The 26,745-nt window shown below is 43.6% G+C and overlaps 2 protein-coding genes across 4 annotated transcripts in view; one reads left to right on the forward strand and one right to left on the reverse strand.

Moving 5' to 3' along the window:
* Nucleotides 1-16,375, reverse strand: part of SMARCD3 (SWI/SNF related, matrix associated, actin dependent regulator of chromatin, subfamily d, member 3) — a 212,371-nt gene extending 195,996 nt beyond the window's left edge. The window contains exon 1 of the mRNA XM_033932758.1: nucleotides 16,306-16,375. Coding sequence (XP_033788649.1) covers nucleotides 16,306-16,317 — 12 coding nt within the window. The 5' untranslated portion in view covers nucleotides 16,318-16,375. The remainder of the gene's footprint in view (nucleotides 1-16,305) is intronic.
* A 53-nt stretch (nucleotides 16,376-16,428) lies between these two features.
* Nucleotides 16,429-26,745, forward strand: part of LOC117354787 (regenerating islet-derived protein 4-like) — a 267,166-nt gene continuing 256,849 nt past the window's right edge. For all 3 annotated transcript variants that reach the window (XR_004538251.1, XR_004538252.1, XM_033932760.1), the window contains exon 1: nucleotides 16,429-16,555. Coding sequence is in view for 1 of the 3 variants with exons in the window: in XM_033932760.1 (XP_033788651.1) it covers nucleotides 16,539-16,555 (17 nt within the window). In the remaining 2 variants the exon portion in view is untranslated. The remainder of the gene's footprint in view (nucleotides 16,556-26,745) is intronic.

Raw genomic sequence — 26,745 nt, forward strand, 5'->3', positions numbered from 1 at the left:
TAAGTATATATGGTTGACACCATATATAGCTACAAGTGCTACAATGACCACACGGTTTGTGAGCCAGCAATCTTTGTCTGCAATGAATCCCCCTCCGGTATCGAAGCTTTTCACCCAAGTTACACGCCCTAGTAAAAGCAAATTTAGGTTTGTCTCTGAGTGACGGATAATATTGTACTATAGGTCAATATTTTAAGATTATTTTTTAAATGGAATTACTGTTGTTAGTAAAAGGTAATACACAAATCGTATGAGAGTCATTATCCTTCTCCGTTGGACACATGAGCCAAGAACGATGACAGTTCTTGGCTCGCTTCCAAGCTCTTTTGATTATTTTTTTAGGATAACCTCGTTCAACAAATTTATAGTACAAATCCTTAGCTTGATTATTAAAATCAGTTTCATCTGAACAAATTCGGCGTATGCGGAGAAATTGGCCTACTGGAATGCTATTTTTGAGAGAACGGGGGGTGAAAGCTTTGATACTGGAGGAGTGCATTGCGATCAGATGGCTTTCTGTGTAGACTGGTGGAGATAGCATTATCATGGATATAAAGGTTAATATCCAGAAATGATATGCCAACCCTATCCTTCTTGTGCGTAAATTTAATATTAGGATCCTTCTGATTAATTTCTGTTAAAAACACATCAAGCTCTCTGCCTCTCCACCAGTCCACACAAAAAACACATCATCAATAAAACGTCTCCAGCAGGTTACATGACAGAAATGGCTGGAACTGTACACAAACGTCTCCTCAAAATGGGTCATGTAGAGGCAAGCAATGGTGGGGGCAACCGCTGCCCCCATCGCTACCCCCTTGGTTTGTAAATAAAGAGTGTTTTCAAACTTGAAGTAATTATTGAAAATAACCACTTCAGCTAATTGTATAAGAAAATGTTTTTTCGACTCTATAATATTCAACCTAGAGGATACAGATTCAACTACCATCATAGCTGCCCGTTGGGGGACGTTTGTGTACAGTGCCACGACATCAGCTGTCACCAAGATGCTGTTATCAGGTAACGATTGTTGGCACAGACCGTTGATAATTTGAAGAAAATGGGATGAATCCCTTATGTATGATTTAGCATGTGGAACAAATCTCTTTAAATACCCGTCAAGGTATTTGGATAATGGTTCCAGTACTGAATCAATACCCACTACAATAGGGCGACCAGGTGGATGAGTGCTGGATTTGTGTATTTTAGGGATGAAGTATATGTGTGGTGTCCTTGGGTAATTATTAGTCAAAAATCGAAATTCCTTAAATGAAATCAATTCCTCATCTTTCGCTGATTGAATTAACTGGTCTACTTTTTGTTTAATAACATTAGTGGGGTCTTCCAATAGTATAGTATAATAAGCAGTATCATGTAATTGGCTGAGGGCTTCTCTTTGATAATCCTTATAGTCCTGAATGACAATGCCACCCCCTTTATCGGCTCTATGTATAATTATAGATTGATCATTTTGTAGATCCTGAATGATCTTAATCTGATCTAAGGACACATTAGAGTTACATCTGTTGTTATGAATTTCTAAATTTTTTTCCTCTCTTAATACTAATCTTTCAAAGGTGGTAACTACTGGGTCAGGTGGGCCGGGGGGAAGCCAGGAAGATTTACAGATTAAACCTTCCGGTAAAGACTCATCATTCACAACTACTGGTTTGTCTTGGAAAAATGCCTGAAGTTTCAATGATCTAAAAAATCAACTTAAACATGTATGCATATCAAAACTATCATACTTAATGCTAGGTACAAAAGATAACCCTTTAGATAATAGATCTTCTTCCTGTTTGTTAAGATTTCTGGATGATAGATTAAATATTCCTTTTTTGGTAATAGGCACTATTTCTTGTGCTTGTTGGTGCTTCTGGTCTCTATTCTGGATAATTCTTTCTTCGAGGTTTCCACTGATGGTATGCGTAAAAAAGATTCTGATAAATTAGTAAATCCTTGTAAGTCTGGAGATTTAGATGGATTGGAACTCATATTGTCATTTTCAGACGATGAATCGCTTGTGGATAAAGAGAACCGTGGCTCACAAACCGTGTGGTCATTGTAGCACTTGTAGCTATATATGGTGTCAACCATATATACTTATTCCAAATTCACAGGGGAAGAAATTTAATCTCACTACTGGTACTAACTGTGACTCCCAGGCAGTTGTTTATTGTGTGATCTGCCCATGCGGTTTATTGTATATTGGTCAAACCAGTAGAAAAATTAAAAGACGCATTATTGAACATCTTAGTAATATCCGCAGGGGCAGAGAGACAGCTCCCTTGGTGGACCACTGGTTGAGGGAGAATCACTCATTGCAAGATCTCAGATATACCGTGCTCATACATATTAATCAATATGAAGGAGATATCTGTAAACTTTTATTACAGAAAGAACAACAATTTATTTATAATTGGAACACATTATCCCCTAACGGCTTAAATTCAGAAATCGAGTGGTTAAATATATAGATATATGTGTGGTGTCCCCGGGTATTTCGTCATTTCCGCTGTTTTAATAGCAGTCTTTTCACCTGATGAGTGTGTTAGCATAAGCGCATGTATTTAAATCCGGGAGCTTTAGCAACTTCAGCCAGTTCCTCTTCCGGTGTCAGTTCCCGATTTAGCTCGCCTGAGAAGGTATGTTGAGTAACTTTACATTGCTAATAGAGAAGCTACATATTTGATTTAAGATGGGTAAGATTCAGTTTTAATACTAAGTTAGTATTTGTTTTATCTTTAGATAAGTTTTTAATACTAGTGTGCTTTTTACTTAGACCCCTCCTGACAAAGAATACGAAACCTGGGTCGGGGGGCCAGGCATTGAAGTAAAATGCACATGGCACCTTAAATTGCACTTTAATAGCACCCCAGCACTTTCAAAAAATGTTTTTGCACTAATTGCACAATCCATTAACGCTGCTATAGACTTTTATTGATGTTTCGCCATTTATGTTGTAAATGGTAGGAAATTGAAGAAGATAATGTGTTTTTTCATCTAAATACGTGACTCGTTGCAGCGTTATTAGAAACTGAATCTATTTTTGATAGTGGATAAGCGTCTGCTTTTTATATGTAAACCAAATTAAAATTTAAATATAAAAAAGAGCTGTGATTCAATAAAGAATAATATTATTTTTCATCACAGAATACTAGTGATTTTCTCCCTATCAGTATAAGTAGTATAGTAATTTGTGGTGCCATTTTACATATCAAGGATCCCCTAGATAAATATAAAAGACATCTCCTATTAATCATGACTAGTACAGCTATACAAATGATTACAAGAAACTGGAAAAACTGGGATCGTCTCAACTTTACATTCTGGTGGGCAAGTTTATGAGAATATGAACGCTGATTTGTTAGGGAATACAAAAAAATTTAAATTAATCTGGGGCCCATTGTCGTCTTTTGTAGAATTATTATAGTTATGATTTTTGTTAGATAAAATGCACATCTGGGGGGGAGGATTATAAGATCTTTTAATCTATTATTTATACATATGATAATAGGGGGAAGGGTGGTATTTTTGAGATTTGATAAATATGTCTGAATGATCATATATATCTTATGTTTAAAATATATATAATATATCTCAGAGTCTATGTTAAAATTTTATAATTACTACAATGATAAAGATTAAGATGGGTGGGGGGAGGGTAATAATCTGTAATAATCTTGTAAAAATATAAGTGATGCCTAAAGTGTTAAGTGTATAATCTATGTTGTTTTCACTTATTGAAAGTGTTTTATAATGAATAAAGATTATCAAAAAAAGAAGATGCTGAGATTGGAGAAACTGGGCCTCTTCTCCCTTGAAAAGAGGAGACTTGAGGGGGACATGATTGAAGCGTTCAAGATAATGAAGGGAATAGACTTAATAGATAGACAGATTGCTCACCCTCTCCAAGGTAGGGAGAATGAGAGGGCACTCTCTAAAGTTGAAAGGGGATAGATTTCGTACAAACATAAGGAAGTTCTTCTTCACCCAGAGAGTGGTAGAAAATTGGAACGCTCTTCTGGAGTCTGTCATAGGGGAAAACACCCTCCAGGAATTCAAGACAAAGTTAGACAAGTTCCTACTGAACAAGAACGTTCGCTAGTAGAGCTAGTCTCAGTTAGGGCGCTGGTGTTTGACCAGAGGGCAACCGCATGAGCGGACTGGTGGGCATGATGGACCACTGGTCTGACCCAGCAATGGCAATTTTTATGTTTGGGAACCAGTATACCCAGAGGATACTGTGCAAGAAGTTAGCAGGGAAGACTCAGCAGATCATGGACAGGATAGAAATCCGGATGGATTGAAAGGGTCGCAAGAGGGAAGAAAGTGCAAGAAAATAACATGTCGCAAACTCAAGTGTACATACACGAACGCAAGGAGTCTAAGGAACAAGATGGGTGAATTAGAAACTATAGCACAAAAAGAGAACCTTGACATCTTCGGCATCACGGAAAAATGGTGGAATGAGGAAAACATCTGGGACACTGTGCTACCGGGATACAAGCAGAGACAGAGTGGGTCAAAAAGGTGGAGGCATTGCCCTATACATCAAAGAGGGAATAGAGTCAGCCGGAGAGAACATGCCGGAAACAAAGAACAAGTTAGAATCTCCATGGGTCAAAATTCCGGGAAGAAATGGAACAGAAATGAAGATCGGCATCTACTACCAATCCCCAGAGATTAAACATAACTGCAGGGGAGGAAATGCAGTTATCATGGAATCTAGGCACCTCAGGCTGCAGTAGGGAAACCAAGTTCCTGGATGCAGTGGGTGATTGCTTCCTGGAACAACTTGTCAAGGAAAACACGAGAGGAAATGCAATTCTGGACTTAATTCTAAATGGACTATGAGGACCGGCGCAAGATGTAGAAGGGACGCTGGGAAGCAGTGATCACAATATAATCTGCTTCAACTGGACACGGGGGTGAAACAACGATCCAGAACGACGGCCATGGTGCTGAACTTCCGAAAAGGAAATTACGAAGGGATGAGACTCATGGTGGGGAAGAAGATTAAGAAGAGGATAGGTGCTGTAAAAACACTAGAGCAAGCGTGGTCCCTTTTAAAGGACACAGTCAATGAGGCGCAAAATCTCTATATACCGCATATCAACAAGGGATCCCAAGAGGAGAAAGAACAAGGAACCGGAGTAGCTAACTGTAACGGTGATCAAAGACAAGAAAATTTCTTTTAAAGTATGGAAAAAGTAAAAAAAAGACGGAAATTGGAAAAAGCACAAGCAACATCTATGCAGGTGCCATAAGGTAGTAAGAGGGGCCAAAAAATAATAATAATAATAACAACAGTTTATATACCGCAGTACTGTTAAGTTCTATGCGGTTTACAAAAGAATAATGAAGTTCAAGTTGAGAGAACTTAAGGGATGGGAAAACAAGAGGAGGATAGGGCAAGAGAACCGTTGTAGAGGGGAAAGAGAGTAACGGGTCAGCTGTCTAGATACTTTAGGAACAGGTGAGTTTTGAGGCGCTTCCTGAATACCTCGTAAGTGGTGGGCGAGAGCAGTTGTTCTAGATCTTTGCCTCATAAAGCTGCTTGATGTGAGAGAAGGTGTTCATGGTGTTTTTTTAGTTTGCAACCTCTAACCGGGGGAGAAACAAAGTGCAAGTGGGAGCTTCTCTTGTGTCTGTTGGCTGAGAAGGAGAAGAGGTCAGTTATGTATTTAGGGGCTAGACCGTAAAGAACTTTAAAGCACAGACAGGCGAACTTAAACTTTACACGAGCTTCCAATGGCAGCCAGTGTAGCTGTTTGTAGTATGGCGTCACATGTTCAAATTTCTTTAGACCGAAGATAAGTCTGACCGCAGCGTTTTGCATTAATTGTAAACGTCACATTTTGGGGGGGAGATTGCTAAATAGGCAATGTTACAGTAGTCAAGTTGACTCAGTACGAGGGATTGTACCAGGATTCTGTAATACATCATTACAGTGGTTCACTTCTTTCTTAGCCGATCGTTCTTCAACGGTAAATTTCAATAATGTAAGTTCTAAATCATTCTCTCATAATTATGGAATCCCACAGGGCTCCATTCTTTCTCCACTACTATTCAACATTTTTCTTTCACCCTTACTTAGTTTGAGCCAATCTATTGGTTTCACCACTTATGCGTATGCCGACGACATTCAGCTTGTTCATCCATTTAATCCTGAAAACATCAATGAAATATTTTCAATCAACCAAAAACTTGAAAAAATAAAAAATTGGCTCTCACAAAATAAATTAGCATTAAACATCACTAAAACCAAAGCCTTATTCTTTCCAACAAAGCAAGGATTAACACTATCAGCGCCTTTTCTAATAAGCAACTTACCAATTAAAATAGTATCTTCACTAAAATTATTAGGAGTCATTATTGATGATAAATTCACGTACCACGAACATATCAGCAACGTGGTAAAATGCTGTTTTTTTCGTTTGCGCTTAATTCGCTCGATGTCTAAATTTCTGGAACCAAAATCATTGAACATTTTAATACACTCTTTGGTCATGTCTAAATTAGACTACTGTAATTCACTCCTATTAAACATCACACAAAAAGAAAAAAAACGTTTACAAATAATACAAAATACTGCAGTTAAAATCATTCACAATGGCAAAAAATACGACCACGTAACACCTTTTTTAATAGACATACTGGCTCCCAATTAATCAACGAATAACCTATAAAATATCACTTTTAACATTTAAAACTCTACTCAATAATGAACCCTTATTCATAGATCAACTGTTAATTCCATATAGCTCGTCCCGATCATTAAGATCGACTGCACAAGGATTACTTACTGTACCATCCCTAAAGATCATTGGAACCAGACGTCACGACATATTCTCAGTCATGGCTCCCCTTACTTGGAATGCCCTTCCTTTATATATTAGAGATATCAAAGACCTGAACCTATTTAAATCTAACTTAAAAACTTTCCTTTTTAAAACTTCTTTTAATATTTAAAACTTTTTCACTTATTATTACTTTTAATTTTTTAATCAGCAATTTTAAACAATCCCTCTTTCTTTTTATTCCTAACTACCTTTCAATACGATTTTTCTTAACCCCCAATCCTAATGTTTTTTCCTCTATCATATTTTCACTTTCTTCTCCTCCGAGAAATGCACTATGTAACTTTAACCTACTTTACCCCTTCCCATTGTTTTTCTAGTTTGTCTGTATTGTCTGTCTGAAGTTTTTTTGTACCTCTTTTAAAGCTATGTACAGCATTTTTTTTTTAATTGTTGCTCGCTTAGTATGAAATAAGCGATTTATCAAATTCAATAAAACTTGATAAACTTGATTCTGAATGCAGAGTTATCAAAATATGATTTAATGGATTTAAGTTTCCAGAGGGTGAAAAAACCCTTTTTGATTAAGGAGTCCACCTGGTCTTTCATGGTTAGGCATTGGTCAAGAGTTACACCCAGTATTTTAATGGTAGGCTGTATAGGGTAGTTAAGTTTGTTGATGCCTAGTGGTGTTTTGGTGAAGCAACGAAAAATTTTGTCTTCTCAGTATTGAGCTTGAGCTTGAAGTCTGTCATCCAGTGCTCCATCAAGTTTATGGCTTCTGATACTTTGGGAATGGTTTCCGAGATGGAGTTGGCAAATGGGATGATAATCGTAAAGTCATCAGCGTAACTGAATAATTTTATCCCCAGCTGGGTTAATTGTATGCCCAGTGAGGTCATGTAGATATTGAAAAGCAATGGGGATAGCAGAGACCCTTGGGATACACCGGATGGGTTGCTCAAGGTGTTGGAGAGATCATTATTGAAACGTACCTGATAGGTGCGGGATAGAAGGAAGCCATGAAACCAGTTTAGCACTTCACCCCTAATGCCAATAGTGTCTAGGGACTATGAGGAAAAAATTGCCAAGGAGGCGAATAACTTCAAGCCGTTCTTTCGATACATTAAGGGGAAACGACCCGTGAAGGAAGCGGTGGGGCCGATGGACACCCATGAAATAAAGGGAGTGCTAAAAGAGGACAAAGCCATCACCGACAAACAGAACACGTTTTTTGCGTCTGTGTTTACAGAAGAGGATATACGTAACATACCGGAAGCTGGCAGGCTATACCTAGGAAATGATGGGAAACTGACTGGGTTGACGATCAGTCTAGAAGAGGTATGCAGGCAGATTGACAGCCTTAAAAACGACTAATCCCCTGGACTGGATGGCATCCATCCGAGGATAATCAAGGTACTGAAAGAGGTTATAACTGAACAGCTTCAACTAATAACCAATCTGTCAATCAAATCGGGAAGGATTCTGGAAGACTGGAAAGTGGCGAATGTTACGCCGATCTTCAAGAAAGGTTTGAGGGGAGATCCGGGAAACTACAGGCCGATGAGTCTGACCTTGGTACCGGGAAAGATAGTATAGGCGCTGATAAAGGACTGCATCGTTGACCACCTTGATGGACACAATCTGATGAGGACCAGCCAGCACAGCTTCAGCAAAGGAAGATCTTGCTTGACAAACTTGCTGCACTTCTTCGAGGGAGTTAACAGGCAGATAGACAAAGGTGACCCGGTTGACATTTTATATCTGGATTTTCAGAAGGTGTTTGACAAGGTCCCGCATGAATGACTACTTCGAAAAATTGCGAGCCATGGGATTGAGGATGAAATACTCATGTGGATCAAAAACTGGTTGGCGGATAGAAAACAGAGAGTGAGGGGTAAATGGACAATACTTGGACTGGAAAAGTGTCACTAGTGGAGTGCCGCAGGGTTTGGTGCTTGGGCCTGTGCTCTTCAACATATTTATAAACGACCTGGAAATTGCAACAACGAGCAAGGTGATTAAATTTGCAGACGATACGAACTTATTCAGAGTAGTGAAGATGAAGGAGGATTGTGAAGACCTGAAACAGGACATAAACATGCTTGAGAAATGGGCATCGACATGGATAAGTGTAAGTTGATGCATCTCGGTATCAAAAATCCCATACACATTACATTACATTAGGGATTTCTATTCCGCCATTACCTTGCAGTTTAAGGTGGATTACAAAAGAATTATCCAAGATGTATTACAACAAGAACTTACAAAAAAAAAAAATTGGTCATTTTCAAAAAGAGTAAGAAATGGGTTAGGTTATTTGTTTGGGGTAGTTGGCTTTAGTGAGAGGTGGAGTTTGAGACTTGCGGTATTATTTCTTGCGGTAGTTTTCTTGAAGAGTATGGTCTTTATTTCTTTTCTAAAAGTCTTGTAGTCGAGGGATGCCGTCAGTAGATTGGCGATTTGGTTGTCTAGTTTGGCTGCTTGAGTGGCCAGGAGGCCATCATATAGTTTTTTCCGTTTGACCTCCTTAATTGGGGGGTATGAGAATGGGGTGTGAGTATTCCTATGTCTGGTTGTGGTGTTGTGGATGAGGCGGTTATACACGAATACAAGATGTCTGGTGAAGTACTCGGAGAGACTCCCCAGGAAAGAGACTTGGAGTACTGGTCGACAAGTCAATGAAGTTGTTCGTTCAATGTGCCGCCGCGGCGAAAAGGGCAAACAGAATGCTAGGAATGATTAAGAAAGGGATCACAAACAGATCGGAGAAGGTTATCATGCCGCTGTACCGGGCCATGGTGCAATCCCACCTGGAATACTGGTCGCCGTACTTGAAGGACACTGTACTACTCGAAAGGGTCCAGAGAAGAGCGACTAAAATGGTTAAGGGGCTGGAGGAGTTGTACAGCGAGAGATTAGAGAAACTGGGCCTCTTCTCCCTTGAAAAGAGGAGACTGAGAAGGGACATGATTGAAACGTTTAAGATAATGATGGGAATAGACTTGGTAGATAAAAGGTTGTTCACCCTCTCCAAAGTAGGGAGAACGAGAGGGCACTCTCTAAAGATAAAAGGGATTAGATTCCGTACAAACTTAAAGAAGTTCTTTTTCACCCAGAGAGTGGTGGAAAACTGGAATGCTCTTCTGGAGGCTGTCATAGGGGAAGACACCCTCCAGGGATTCAAGACAAAGTTAAACAAGTTCCTGCTAGATCAGAACGTACACAGGTAAGGCTAGGCTCAGTTAGGGCTCAAGTCCTTGACCTAGGGGCCGCCGCGGGAGTGGACTGCTGGGCACGATGGACCACTGGTTCTTAATGTAATGTAATCTAAATACATTTTTTTTAATAAAATGCTTTTTTGAAGAAAAATCTATCTATCTAAAGAGTTTTCTATTTAAGAAACATTATAGTCCAAATATTATTCATCATGAAATAAGGATCAAGGCTGTATGTTCATGGTTGGAGGCCCTCCAGACACGGCCCCGATCTCGGGGAAGAAGAGATAGTTTGGGTGTGGGTGGGGTGGGGGGGGGGGCTACATGTCCTCTTCTTTTTTTTTTTTTTTTACAGACAAAATCTGGTAATTCTGTACCTGGAACTGTGTCAAATTCTCTGGTTATCCAGTCAAATAAATTAATCAAACAAGATTTGCCTACGTGTCACTATTTTTCAAATCAAGACAGCAGGTCAGGAGTGAAGTCAGTGGAGAATCATGTACAAAGGAATCGTCCCCATCCCAGTATTGCATCTAGTGCTCCTGCAGACTACAGAGGTGAAGGCCCAGAGAAATTCTCCAGAAATGGAAAAACTGGAAATTTGGAAGGACTGAAAGGACTGAAGACAGAAAGAGAGCTGAGAAAATAAATCCTGCTACTATTTGGGTTTTTGCCAAGTACTTGTGACTTGGATCAGTCTCTGTGAAAACGGGATACTGGGCTAGATGGACCTTTTATGTTCTTATCTAGATAACCCTGGTTCTAATTTCAAAAGTAGGCATTTTTTTTCCTCCTGTTCTTATCTCTTGATATTGTAAACCTGTCCTGCCCTTGATTGTCATTTTGTGACTAGTATTGTTAATTGTACAGCTTACATTTCCCTGTTGTGTTGTTTTTATTGTTGTTTTTTAATTATTTCCCTTTGATTTTTATCTATTCTTAACCGCTTTGATTTGACTTTTTTTTAATTTTTATTAATGGCGGTATATCAAATAAAATAACTGTGCCTGGATTCACTACAGTGCTGAAGGGTCCTTTAATTCCAAGTTATGAAATATCATACTGCTTCCACTTGCAGCTCAGTCCCTAGCACTGAATATATTTGCGATAGAGGCTTGGTCCGTTTATGAGTTTTATATTAAAAACATGAGTTATAAATTAAAAACATAAAATCTTATGTCCTCAGTTGTAGAGAGTTAATTTGAAGCTTGAAAACAATTACCGTATATACTTGAATATAAACCGAGATTTTTGAGCCAAAAAAAAATGGCCAAAAAATGGGGGTTCTCGGCTTATATTTGGGTCATCGCTCACCCACCCATCCCTTTCCAGACTTGTTGCAGTCCTCCATCGGACCTGCCATATGGCCTGGTGGGGTGGGATGACAGGAGGGATCCGTCCCATCTCCTGTCTCAGCCAACTCTGTCAATTTTTTTTTACCTCCTTCCCGCCTCCCCCCACATACCTATTTGAATCCCCGGTGGTTCAGAGGTATACCAGGCAGGAGCGAGCTTTCTGCACACCTACCCCACGCTGAGCCCCTCCCTGAATGGCTGCTTCAAGTTCTTGCCGCCCAGCGATGTACTGGATATGAGCGAGTTCTCACGAGCCATTCAGCAAGCGGCTCAATACTGGGCAGGAGCAAAGAAAGCTCGCTTATACCCGGTACAACGCTGGGCTGTGAGAACTCGAGGCCCGGTGGAGGCCTGAAGGACATCGGGAGAGAGGGGGGGACAGGGTACAGGGCGGGGAGAGAGCTGGGTGCAGAGCACAGTGTTCAAGGTCGCTTTCAACTCCTAACTCTTTTCACCTTGGGTTCTGCATCCCCAACCCTATATGTCGTGTCTATCTGTCTAAGTTACACTGTAAGCTCTTCCAAGCAGGGTCTGTCTATAAATGTCAAAATGTACAGCGATGCATATGCTTTTCAGTGCTATACAGTACAAGTGATAAGTAGTAGTAGTGTCTGGCAGGGAGGGAGGGGGGCCTGGGTGCAGATTCTGGCAGGGCACATGAATATTAACTCCCCCTCCCCATCTTATATTTGGGAGCTAACTTTTTTCTTCTTTTGGGGGGGGAAGGGTACCTCGTCTTATACTCGGATATGGCAAGTTACTCATTATACATTATATTTTACTGGACAAAATGTTATTTTTTCCCTAATTAATTAAACATTTCTGAAATTTTCACATCTCTATCACACACAGTAAATTTCTTTTCAAAGTACAGTTTCATCACCATTCCTGGCATTATTAGCGTCCCACATTAATTTAACATAAAACCAGAATCGGGGCTTAATGGTATTCTGCTAAGATTTCAGCATCCAAATTTATACCTGATGAAACCATCTCCGATATGCAATAATACTGCGTGCAAATTTTAGGAAAGCCTCCGATCTGCCTACATATCTCCCATGACCACACCTTCTTTTGACTTGTACGTCATGGGATTTGGGCATGCCTTGTTAGGCCAGGGTTTTAAAGACAAACATGGTTTATATGAATTTCTCCATCCCTAAACACGCTTATCTTTAATAGAATTGCATTTAAGAACCCAGGCCAATTAATTTTTAGTTTTTTCAATTATGAACTTGTTAAAAAGCTCATAATTGAAGCCAATTTACTAATTAAGGATTCATTTTCCAAAGCTGGCGAGTTAAATGCGCTGACTGACGCTCACAGTGTTGGAGCATTACTTCGCCAGCATGCAATAGAAACCTCTAACAGCCAATGTAAGTTAGATGTCTTGCTTTAGGAACCTAGGGGTCCTTTTATTAAGGCGCAATAACCAATTTAGAATATAATGGATGCCTTATTATTTAGCGCGCACTAAATCAGTTAGCACATCTTAATAAAAGGACTCCTTAATTATTTAGGCGCCTCTTATAGAATTTCCCCTTAATTGGCTTTTGAGCCAGTTTATTTTTTATTTAAAAGCTATAACCCGCTGCATCCAACAATTCTGTGCGGCGTACAATAAAACATGCATAATAAAACTATCATAGTGAAAAAGGAAAAAATGCAATTCATAAGTAGCTGCGATTTGTCTTTAAATGCTTCCTGAACTGCACAATCCTAGGCTGAGTTCTGACCTCGACGGGCAAAGCATTCCACAAACACGCACCTTCAATTGAAAACACTGAATGCCAATTAGTCAAAGCGCTCTCAAATTGGAATGATTTGACTTCCAGTAACTAGGTTTACCAGATGTCCAGACCGATTTCCAAAATTCAGCAGTTTGTCTGGGTTTTGGAAGGCTCCGAGCATGCAAAGATGTGATGTCATGATGTTACATGGGGCAGGGCCATGTGTTCTCTTTTTTTAAAAAAAAAATCTAGTAACTCTACTAGTAGCAAGTTATCCTCAGAACGCAACGAGCACAAAGGTTGACGTTGTTGAAACAAGGATGCCAACACAGGTGAACTATGGTTATTCAACACAGGCATAACACTTCAGTTGGACGCACATCTTGGGTTGGCGATCGATTTTGGATGCCATATACAGAATCCAGGGATGTGCTTCTGAAAGAGCAGGTCTTTAAATGGTGTTACTGGTAAGAACAGGACAGTGTCACACCAAAAGCAGAGGAGTTTACCCACTAGAAATGGAGGCACTGAGTTACGTAGATATGTAGAAAAACACAGTTATTCCAAGAAGATAATTAAAGCATGCAGATATCCAGAAGATACAGAGATGTTTGAAGGGGGGGGTGGGGGTTGCAAAACACTAGGTCTTACAGTGAGGGAGGGGGATATTGCAGCTTGTTGCAATTTTGGGGGAGGGGCAGGAAAGTTACAGAGAGCCAACTGTAAGGATTTTGGTAGGGAGGGAGAAGTGAAGCTGCTGAGATCAAGCTGTTGGGGGGGAGGATAAGAAACAAGAAGTTACGGTGGGGGGGGTGCAGGGAACATGAAAAAGTCAACAGTTGTGGGGGGGCAGAGAAGTTGTGGAGATGACATTACCCTACTCCTCCCCTTCGATCAACTTGAGCCCTCCATGGTAGGCACAATACACAGAACAGGAGTAGAGGTAAGGTTATAGGGACAGGATTAGAGGTAAATTACAAAATTAGTCAGAGACCACTGTTCAGGCAGTGGGCCTGATGGGCCGCCGCGGGAGCGGACCGCTGGGCAGGATGGACCTCTGGTCTGCCCCAGCGGAGGCAACTTCTTATGTTCACTTGAAACAGTAGCAACATGGATGAAAGTACACAAACTAAAAGTTAACCCTGACAAAACAAACTTCATCCTCCTAAAAAACAGCAAAGCTCCAATCTTGACTAACCTAGTAATAAACTCCATCTCATACCCCATTCAACCCACGCTAAAACTCCTCGGAGTGCTGATAGACAGAAGCAGTACCATGTAACCACAAAAAAGCAAAATAATAAAAATATCATTCGTAACTATGAGAAATCTAAGACAAGTCCAAAAATTCTTCAACAGAAAACAATTCCAACTAGAGGTTCAATCACTGATCCTTAGCCTAATAGACTACTGCAACATGCTATATCTCCCCTGCCCAGCAACCGCGATAAAACAACTTCAAACAATACAAAACACAGCCCTAAGACTTATCTACTCCCTGAAAAAATACGACCACATCAGAGGTGTACCACGACTCACACTGGCTCCCAATACAAGCCAGAGTGCACTTCAAATTCCACTGCCTACTATTCAAAGCTATAAACGGAGACAGCCCTACCTATTGGAACAATCAACTAACTCAATTCACCTCAACCAGACACAGGAGAATCCACACAATATTCACAAACCCACCAATCAAAAATGTCAAACGACGAAAAATGTATGACAACCTACTGGCCACCAGAGCAGCGAAACTGGACCGACAACTCACCAATCTGCTGACTTCGACCACAGACTACAAAACCTTCAAAAAAGACAAAACCACTACTCTTCAAAAATACATAAAACCAATATAACACAACCAAACATACTCCAAACTCCCCTCGCAATACCAACTACTCATTAGCAAACCAGAAAATGTTCAAGCTATTCCCTAAGTACTTCTTAATATCTTAACAATTCTTATGTAATCCGCCTTGAACCGCAAGGTAAAGGCGGAATAGAAATCACTAATGTAATGTAACAGCAGTTGCGGTGTGGAGGGTGGGAACAGAGTTGCAGGAAGCTAGCTGATGTGGTTTGGAGGGTGAATAGGAAAATTGCAGAGGCGCAGCTGTTGCAGTAGTGGGGTGAGGAAGGAAAGTTGCACAGAGCCCCCCTCCCCTCATCTGTTACAGGTTTTTTTTTGAGAGGGAAGAAAAGGAAAGTTGCAGAGAGACAGCTGTTGTAGTGTGGAAGGGGGGAACAGAGAAGATGCAGAGAGTCAGATGACTGTGAGGTAGGGAGAAGATTCAGAGTTCCAGTTGCTGTGGAGTGTGTTTAGGGCAGGGGTGTCAAAGTCCCTCCTGGAGGGCCACAATCCAGTTGGGTTTTCAAGATTTCTCCAATGAATATGCATGAGATCTATTTGCATGCACCGCTTTCATTGTATGCCAATAGATCTCATGCATATTCATTGGGGAAATCCTGAAAACCCGACTGGATTGCGGCCCTCCAGGAGGGATTTTGACACCCCTGGTTTAAGGAGAGGACACTTCACTCCAGCTGTTGCAGGAAAGGGAGGGAAGAGGATGTAGAGCTCCAACTTTGCAGGTGAGAAGAAGGAAGAAGAGAGGGTTGTGAACTGCAGTTGCAGTTGCAAGTTGCAAGGGTGCACAACTCCGGTCCTCGAGGGTCAAATCCAGTTGGGTTTTCAGGATGTCCCCAATGAATTTGCACGAGATCTATTTGCCTGCACTGCTTCTATTGTATGCATATTCATTGGGGACATCCTGAAAACCTGGCCCGGCCCTGTTGTAGAGGGAGGAAGGAGAATAGGACAGTGAGGTGCAGTAGCTGAAGTCAGAAGAAGATTCGGAGTTCCAGGCGCTGGAGGAAATGGGAATGAAGAAGATTTGGAGCATAAAATGGTCCATCGAGCCCGGTGGCCAATCCAAAACCCAGCTGTTGCAGAAGGAGGAGGAGAGGAAAGGATTGCAGCGCTCCAGCTGTTGCCAAAAGGGCTGGAGAATGAGAAGTGCAGCTGTTGCTGAGGGCGGGAGATGCCCAACTCCAGCTGCTGGAGAGGGAAGAGGAGCTCTTGCACAGCTGGATGGGGGGTGAGAGGGGCTTCAGCTGTTGCACCGGGAGGGGGCAGGAGGGCTGTGCGCGCTTGGGGTCGGCGGCCGCCTCCCTCCTGCAGCCCCGCCGCGCGCCTTACCTTCCTCTCCATGCTGCCCGCGCGCCGCCCAGTCCCCGGCCCCTGTCGGCCGCGCGCTCCCCCTCCCCGCGTCCACCCAACGGCGCCTCTGCGCATGCGCCGCCTCGCGGAGCCGCAGGCGCCTGCGAGGGACTGAGGTTAAAGTGCGACGTCGCGAGCAAACGCAAGGGACACTCTGCAAATTCCCCACTGCGGCGGCGGCGGCAGCGCCCAAAAGCCCGTTACAGTCACTCATGGCAACAGCAGACAGGTAAAGAGAGAGAAAAAAAGAAAAACAGACAGAGCGAGACGGTAACCCAGGAGAGGAGAGGAGCGCAGAGACTATTCAGACCCCCTCCAACAATAGTCTCCCCCAACCATTCCCCTCCCCCAACTACTCCCATCATCCCCTACACTCCCCTCCCCCAACTACTCCCATAATCCCCTGCACTCTCCTCCCCTCACCACTCCCATAATCCCCTACACTCCCCTCCCCAACTACTCCCATAATCCCCTGCACTCCCCTCCCCAACTACTCCCAAAATCCCCTACACTCCCCTCCCCAACTACTCCCAAAATCCCCTACACTCCCCTCCCCAACTACTCCCATAATCCCCTGCACTCCCCTCCCCTCACCACTCCCATAATCCCCTGCACTCCCCTCCCCAACTACTCCCATAATCCCCTGCACTCCCCTCCCCAACTACTCCCAAAATCCCCTACACTCCCCTCCCCAACTACTCCCAAAATCCCCTACACTCCCCTCCCCAACTACTCCCATAATCCCCTGCACTCTCCTCCCCTCACCACTCCCATAATCCCCTGCACTCCCCTCCCCAACTACTCCCAAAATCCCCTACACTCCCCTCCCCAACTACTCCCAAAATCCCCTACACTCCCCTCCCCAACTACTCCCAAAATCCCCTGCACTCTCCTCCCCTCACCACTCCCATAATCCCCTGCACTCTCCTCCCCTCACCACTCCCATAATCCCCTGCACTCCCCTCCCCAACTACTCCCAAAATCCCCTACACTCCCCTCCCCAACTACTCCCAAAATCCCCTACACTCCCCTCCCCAACTACTCCCAAAATCCCCTACACTCCCCTCCCCAACTACTCCCATAATCCCCTGCACTCCCCTCCCCTCACCACTCCCATAATCCCCTGCACTCCCCTCCCCAACTACTCCCATAATCCCCTGCACTCCCCTCCCCAACTACTCCCAAAATCCCCTACACTCCCCTCCCCAACTACTCCCATAATCCCCTGCACTCTCCTCCCCTCACCACTCCCATAATCCCCTGCACTCCCCTCCCCAACTACTCCCAAAATCCCCTACACTCCCCTCCCCAACTACTCCCATAATCCCCTGCACTCTCCTCCCCTCACCACTCCCATAATCCCCTGCACTCCCCTCCCCAACTACTCCCATAATCCCCTGCACTCCCCTCCCCAACTACTCCCATAATCCCCTGCACTCCCTCCCCAACTACTCCCAAAATCCCCTACACTCCCCTCCCCAACTACTCCCATAATAACCTGCACTTCCATTACCAATTACTCCCATCATCCCCTGCACTCCCCTCCCCCTCACCACTCCCATAATCCCCTGCACTCCCCTCCCCAACTACTCCCATAATCCCCTGCACTCCCCTCCCCAACTACTCCCATAATAACCTGCACTTCCATTACCAATTACTCCCATCATCCCCTACACTCCCCTCGCCCTCATCACTCCCTTAATCCCCTGAACTCCCCTCCCACAACTACTCCCATAATCCCCTCCACAACCACTCCCAAAATCTCCTACAATCCCCTCCCCAACCACTCCCATAATCCCCTGCTCTCCCCTCCCCCAACTACTCCTATAATCCCCTACACTCCCCTCCCCAACCACTCCCTTAATCACTTGCACTCTCCTCCCCCAACCACTCCCATAATACCCTGCACTCCCTTCCCACAGCTACTTCCATAATCCCCTGCACTCCACTTACCAATTACTCCCATCATCCCCTACACTCCCCTCCCACAGCCACTCCCATAATCCCCTGCATCCCCTCCCCCAACTACTCCCATAATCCCCTGCACTCCCCTCCCCAAACTACTCCCATAATCCCCTGCACTCCCCTCCCCAAACTACTCCCATAATCCCCTACACTCCCCTACCCAACCACTCCCATAATCCCCTGCACTCCCCTCCCCAAATAATCCCATAATACCCTGCACCTTCCCCAACCTCTCCCATAATCTCCTGCACTCCCCTCCCCCAACCACTCCCATAATCCCCTGCACTCCACTCCAACTACTCCCATAATCCCCTGCAATCCCTTCCTCAAACTACTCCCATAATCCCTTGCAGTCCCCTCCACACACTACTCCCATAATCCCCTGCACTCCCCTCATCAACCATTCCCAAAATTCCCTACACTCCCCTCCCCCCAGCCACTCCCATAATCCTGTGCACTCCCCTCCCCAACCACTCCCATAATCCTGTGCACTCCCCTCCCCCAACTACTCCCATAATCCACTATATTCCCTTCCCACAGCTACTCCCATAATCCCTTACACTCCCCTCCCCAACCACTCCCATAATCCCCTGCACTACCATCCCCAACCACTCCCATAATCCCTTGCACTCCCCTTACCAACTACTCCCATAATCCCCTACACTAACCCTTCCACAGCCACTCACATAATCCCCTGCACTCCCCTCCCCCAACTACTCCCATAATCCACTACATTCCCTTCCCACAGCTACTCCCATAATCCCTTACACTCCCCTCCCCCAACCACTCCTATAATCCCCTGCACTCCCTTCCCCAACCACTCCCATAATTCCCTACACTCCCCTCCTGAAGCCACTCCCATAATCCCCTGCTCTCCCCTCCCCATCCACTCCCATAATCTCCTACACTCCTCTCCCCATCCACTCCCATAATCCCCTACATTCCTCTCCCCATCCACTCCCATAATCCACTGCACTCCCCCTCCCCCATCCACTCCCATAATCCCCTACATTCCCTTCCCACAGCTACTCTCATAATCCCCTGCACTCCCCTCCCACAGTTACTCCCATAATCCCCCCTACACTCCCCTCCCCCAACCACTCCCATAATCCCCTGCACTCCCCTCCCCCAACTACTCCCATAATCCACTATATTCCCTTCCCACAGCTACTCCCATAATCCCTTACACTCCCCTCCCCAACCACTCCCATAATCCCCTGCACTACCATCCCCAACCACTCCCATAATCCCTTGCACTCCCCTTACCAACTACTCCCATAATCCCCTACACTCCCCTTCCACAGCCACTCCCATAATCCCCTTCACTCCCCTCCCCCAACTACTCCCATAATCCCCTACACTTCCCTCCCGCAGCCACTCCCATAATCACCTGCACTCACCTCCCCATCCACTCTTATGATCCCCTACATACCCCTCCCCAACCACTCCCAAAATCCCCTACACTCCCCTCCCCAACCACTCCTATGATCCCCTACACACCCCTCCCCAACCACTCCCACAATCCCCTACACTCCCTTCCCCAACCACTCCCATAATCCCCTGCACTCCCCTCCCCCTACTACTCCCTTAATCCCTTGCACTCCCCTCCCCCAACCACTCCCATAATCCCCTGCACTCCCCTCCCCAACCACTCCCATAATCCCCTGCACTCCCTTCCCACAGATACTCTCATAATCCCCTATACTCCCCTCCCCATCCACTCCCATAATCCCCTGCATTCCCTTCCCACAGCTACTCCCATAATCTCCTACACACCCCTCCAGGGGGGTTCTGGGAAATTACAGATCGGTAAGCCTCACTTCGGTGCAGAGCAAAATGGTAGAAACAATTATAAAAAATAAAATTGTGGAACATAGTAACATAGTAGATGATGGCAGATAAAGCCCCGAATGGTCCATCCAGTCTGCCCAATCTGATTCAAATTAAATTTTTTTATTTTTTCTTCTTAGCTATTTCTGGGCAAGAATCCAAAGCTTTACCCTGTGCTGTGCTTGGGTTCCAACTGCCGAAATCTCTGTTAAGACTTACTCTAGCCCATCTACACCCTCCCAGCCATTGAAGCCCTCCCCAGCCCATCCTCCACCAAATGGCCATATACAGACACAGACCGTGCAAGTCTGCCCAGTACTGGCTTTAGTTCAATATTTAATCTTATTTTCTGATTCTAGATCCTTTGTGTTCATCCCACGCTTCTTTGAACTCAGTCACAGTTTTACTCTCCACCACCTCTCTCGGGAGCGCATTCCAGGCATCCACCACCCTCTCCATAAAGTAGAATTTCCTAACATTACCTTTGAATCTACCACCCCTCAACCTCAAATTATGTCCTCTGGTTTTACCATTTTCCTTTCTCTGGAAAATATTTTGTTCTACGTTAATACCCTTCAAGTATTTGAACGTCTGAATCATATCTCCCCTGTCTCTCCTTTCCTCTAGGGTATACATATTCAGGGCTTCCAGTCTCTCCTCATACGTCTTCTGGCGCAAGCCTCCTATCATTTTCGTCACCCTCCTCTGGACCGCCTCAAGTCTTCTTACATCTTTCGCCAGATACGGTCTCCAAAACTGAACACAATACTCCAAGTGGGGCCTCACCAATGACCTGTACAGGGGCATCAACACCTTCTTCCTTCTACTGACTACGCCTCTCTTTATACAGCCCAGAATCCTTCTGGCAGCAGCCACTGCCTTGTCACACTGTTTTTTCGCCTTTAGATCTTCGGACACTATCACCCCAAGGTCCCTCTCCCCGTCCGTGCATATCAGCTTCTCTTCTCCCAGCATATACGGTTCCTTCCTATTATTAATCCCCAAATGCATTACTCTGCATTTCTTTGCATTGAATTTTAGTTGCCAGGCATTAGACCATTCCTCTAACTTTTGCAGATCCTTTTTCATATTTTCCACTCCCTCTTCGGTGTCTACTCTGTTACAAATCTTGGTATCATCTGCAAAAAGGCACACTTTTCCTTCATGTAGACAAACATGATTTAATGAGTGAGAGTCAGCATGGGTTCAGCCGAGGGAGATCTTGCCTCACAAATTTGCTTGACTTCTTTGAAGGTATGAACAAACATGTGGATTAAGGTGAGCCGGTTGACGTAGTGTATCTAGATTTTCAGAAAGCTTTTGCTAAAGTTCCTCACAAGAGGCTCCTGAGAAAATTGTTTTTTTTTAAATTCTTTATTCATTTTTTAATCTTACAACAAGTGTACAAATAATAAAACATTTAAAATTAAATACATCACTTGAATTTCTTTCTAGTATAATATCAAATAAATAAATTTATTCCCTTCCCACCCACCCTTTCCTTTAGCATTCAATTAAAAATATACAAATATAAATATTCTTTACTATTGATTAAACCTATAGTAAAACTTTAATTCCCCCTCCCCCCCCCCCGTTTGCAAATATACTTTCAATAGAAAATGTTGTCTACTCATTACAGTAAGTCGTCAATGGCCCCCAGATCTTTTTAAATTTATTATAATACCCTTTTTGAATAGCAATTATGCTTTCCATTTTATAAATGTGACATAACGAATTCCACCAGAAGGTATAATTTAATCTACCTCAGTTTTTCCAATTACTTGTGATATTTTGAATGGCAACCCCTGTCTTTTTGTTCTCATTGATATACCGAATAGAATCGTATCATATGATAATGCTACATGATTCTCTAATAAACAATTAATTTGGGACCAAATTGATTTCCAAAAGGCCATGATAAAGGGACAATAGAATAATAAATGATCTAGAGTCCCTGCTTCAAGTTTACAATGCCAGCATCTATTAGACTTAGAGCTGTCTAACTTTTGTAATCGAACTGGGGTCCAAAATGCTCTATGCAACAGAAAGAACCAAGTTTGTCTCATAGATGCATACACTGTACACCTCATCCTCCAAGACCAAATTCGTGGTCATTGAGGCACAGAAATTTGATGCTTAATCTCAATGCTCCAAATATCTTTGAGGCCAGTCTTTGTTTTTTTATTTATAAATCCTGTTATCAATTTATACCACTATGCGGCTTGGTGTCCCAAGAAATCCGCCTGAAAGCACAAGAATTCCAGACTCTGAATAGCCTGCTTCAGTTGCAACCATTTAAAACTTTGTGTTTTATTAAGACCATATTTTTGCTGCAACTGTGAAAAATCAAGCAGTTTATCATTTAAAATAACATCGTTAAAAACCCGTATGCCTGCAATAATCCAATGCTTCCAGACGACTTTAAATCCGCCAATTTGAATCTTGGAGTTAAGCCATATAGATTGATTTGTTGATTTTAGTATTGGGTTAAGTGTTAAATTACTGATATATCGTAATGTTTTCCATGTGTCCATTAATATTCTATTATCTTTATATAATCTAGGCATTTTAATACTGAGAACTTGACATAAATGTAAAGGGAACATGAGTTGCCATTCCAAATATAACCAATCTGGGACATTTTCCATGAGCTCTGGGGGGACCCAATACATACCCTGGCGTAGAATATAGGCTTGATGATATCTATAAAAATTTGGGAAATTTACCCCACCCTCCCTAATTGATTTTTGTAGAGATAGTAAAGCAATAATCAATGAGAAAATTAAAGTGTCGGGATTGGTGGCAAAGTTCAGTTGTGGATTAGGAATTGGTTATCGCATAGAAAACAGAGGGTAGGGTTAAATGGTAATTTTTGTCAATGGAGAAGAGTAAATAGTGGAGTGCCGCAGAGGTCTGTACTGGGACCGGTGCTATTTAACTTATTTATAAATGATCTGGAAATTGGAACGACGAGTGAGGTGATTAAATTTGCAGATGACACTAAACTGCTCAAAGTTGTTAAAACGCATGCAGATTGAGAAAAATTGCAGGCGGACCTTAGGAAATTGGAAGACTGGGCGTCCAAATGGCAGATGAAATTTAATGTGGACCAATGCAAAGTGATGCACATTAGGAAGAATAACCTGAATCACAGTTACCAGATGCTAGAGTCCACCTTAGAGGTTAGCGCCCAAGAAAAGGATCTGGGTGACATTGTATACAATACGATGAAACTTTTTGCCCAATGTGTGGCGGCAGCCAAAAAAGCAAACAGGATGCTGGGAATTATTAAAAAAAGGGATGGTTAACAAAACTAAGAATGTCATAATGCCCCTGTATCGCTCCATGGTGCGACCTAATTTGGGGATGTTGTGTTCAATTCTGATCTCCTTATCTCAAGAAAGATATAGTGGCACTAGAAAAAGTTCATAAAGCGACCAAGATGGTAAAGGAGATGGAATTCCTTTCGTATGAGGAAAGACTACAACAGTTAGGGCTCTTCAGCTTGGAAAAGAGACGGCTGAGGGGAGATATGATTGAAGTCTACAAAATCCTGAGTGGAGTAGAATGGGTACAAGTGGATCGATTTTTCGCTCAGTCATAAATTACAAAGACTAGGGGACACTCAATGAAGTTACAGGGAAATACTTTTAAAACCAATAGGAGGAAATTTTTTTTCACTCAGAGAATAGTTAAGCTCTGGAACACAATGCCAAAGGTTGTGGTAAGAGCGGATAGCGTAGCTGGTTTTAAGAAAAGTTTGGACAATTTTCTGGAGGAAAAGTCCGTAGACTGTTATTAAGACATGGGGGAAGCCTCTGCTTGCCCTGGATTGGTAACATGCATGTTGCTACTCTTTGGGTTTTGGCCAGGTACTAGTGACCTGGATTGGCCACTGTGAGAATGGGCTACTGGGCTTCATGGACCATTGGTCTGACCCAGTAAGGCTATTCTTATGTTCTTATATAAAAATCGCGAAATACTGACCTATTCAATGAGTCTCGGAGTCGGGAGTGGTACCGGAGGACCGAAGAAAGGTGGACTTGGTCCCTCTCCACAAAAGTAGAAGTAAGGAAGAAGTAGAGAATTATTAACTGTTTATCTGTTAGAGATATGTTACACTACCTTACCTGTGCTACCTCAATATAATTAAGACTGATTACCTGCATCTTGACCATGGCTTCCTTTCATTCTAACCAGCTCAACCTACACAGCCAAGCAAGGAATGCACCAGAGCAAAAATGCATCATCCAAGCTGCACATTCCTCAGCTTGGAAGTCGCCAATATGTGGCTGACTCATCCTGTTTGTCCTAGGAGAAAGTGCAGTTTTTTCCCTGTAACTTAGGTTCTCTGTGGACAGTAGGATAAGTCAGCCACACTACCCACTACCCCCTAGGGGCCAAACCAAACTTAGCTAGGAACAACCTGAGGAGGGAGGGGGAAGGAAGGAGATGAAGGGATCTGCCTGGGCATGCTCAGAGGGATCCCAGCAACTCTAACGTGACCATTTATTTTTTTCATCAAAAGGGGACATCTATTAATTGTCAATCCCGCCCTAGCCCTGCCTCAATCCCACCCTAGCCCCGCCCCCAATCCCACCCCCAATTTCTTCCATTCATTTTTCATGTACACATAATATCTTCATATTAATTCATAATGGTAACCTTAAAATTAAAAAAACTACAAAGCAAACTATATGCAGAGAAAATGTTAATTCTCATTTATATTTGGGAGGGTTTCAAAGATGTCAAGGCAAATGACTTTAAAATATGCAATGTCACCTCAGTAACTATAGAAAAATAGACAAATATAGTGCAAAATATAGACAGCAGATATAAATTCTCAAAACTGACACGTTTTGATCACTAAATTGAAAATAAAATCATTTTTCCTACCTTTGCTGTCTGGTGATTTCATGAGTCTTTGGTTGTATTTCCTTCTTACTGTGTATCCTTTCATTTTTTTCTTTCTTTACTCAGGTCCAACAATTGTCCCTTTCTATTCCCTCCCTCCTTCTTTCCTATGTCCTTAGTACCCCCCAGTGCCTCTGTCCTGTGTCCCTAGTGCCCCCAGTGCCTCCTTCCCATGTCCATAATGCCCCCAATGCCTCCTTCCCATGTCCATAGTGCCCCCCAGTGCCTCTGTCCTGAGACCCTAGTGCCCCCAGTGCCTCCTTCCCATGTGCATAGTGCCCCCATTGCCTGTCCTCTGTCCTTAGTGCCCCCAGTTCCTCCTTCCCATGTCCCTAGTGCCCCCTAGTACCTCTGTCCTGAGTCCCTAGTGCCCCCAGTGCCTCCTTCCCATGTCCATAGTGCCCCCCAGTTCCTCTGTCCTGAGTCCCTACTGCTCCCAGTGCCTCCTTCCCATGTCCATAGTGCCCCCAGTGCCTGTCCTGTGTCCTTAGTGCCCCCAGTGCCTCTTGCCTTTGTCCCTCCCCCGAAGCCAGCCTGCCTGCCTGCCTCCTTAACTCTCTCCAGTGCTTGATTCACCACCCCCACCCGCAGATTCAATCCCTTCACGTGATTCAACCCCCCCCCCCCCGCGCGATTCAAACCCCTACCCCCCGCGCGATTCAACCCCCCTTCACACCCGCCGGCCCGTGTACTGCCGCTGCTTGCCTGTCTGCCTCCCTGCCTGGCCAATTGAAACGCTGGGCCACCACCACTGCTTCTTGGCTTCTTCCAACGTCAATTTTGACGTCGGAGAGGAAGTTTGGGCCAGTCAGGCAGCGATTGGCTGGCCCCGAACTTCCTCTCCGACGTCAAAATTGACGTCGGGAAGAACAAAAAGCAGTGGCGGTGGCCCAGGTTTTCAATCTGCGCAGCAGGGAGGGAAAGTTATCGGCCGTCCTGGTATACCTGCGCACAGCTTCCTGAAAACGGGACATTTTTGGTGTCCCAAAGTGGTGGGTTGGGACAACGGGATGGTTGGCCCGAAAACGGGACTGTCCCGTTGAAAACGGGACGTATGGTCACCTTAAGCAACTCACAAGCTCAGAGAAAAAATAAAAATATCTTTGAGCTATTGGAGAGCTTATCCAGCCAATGGGAGCTGACAAGGACATCGGTGACTCATAAATCCCAGATTAGATTAATAAGAAATAAAGTAAGAAGTACCACGATCATACTCTTATCATTTACATAAGAACATAAGAAGTTGCCTCTGCTGGGTCAGACCAGAGGTCCATTGCGCCCAGCAGTCCGCTCCCGCGGCAGCCCATCAGGTCCATGACCTGTAAGGTGATGCTTGTCTAAATCATTTAATCCCCCTTGTCCTTCTATCTATACCCTATCATAACCTATCTCTACCTCTATCTGTATCCCTCAATCCCTTTCAGGGAGCATTTTACGCTAAGGACTTTTGACAGCTGTTATTTACTTTGTACACTTACCTACATTTCAGAAAACAGTTGGACTTATCTTTTTTCAAAAATACTAGGTTGATTAGATTTATATTGATATCTTCTTTTATTATTATGTAATTTTTTGTAAACCACATTGAACTCTATGGTTATGTGGTCTAGAAATTCAATGTTATGTTATGTTTCCAGCTACTGACCATAGAAGTCTGCCCGGCACTGGCCTTCCTTTCCAACTACTGACCATAGAAATCTACCTGGCACT

Source organism: Geotrypetes seraphini, chromosome 2, assembly GCF_902459505.1.
Source record: "Geotrypetes seraphini chromosome 2, aGeoSer1.1, whole genome shotgun sequence".
NCBI classification, from domain to species: domain Eukaryota; kingdom Metazoa; phylum Chordata; class Amphibia; order Gymnophiona; family Dermophiidae; genus Geotrypetes; species Geotrypetes seraphini.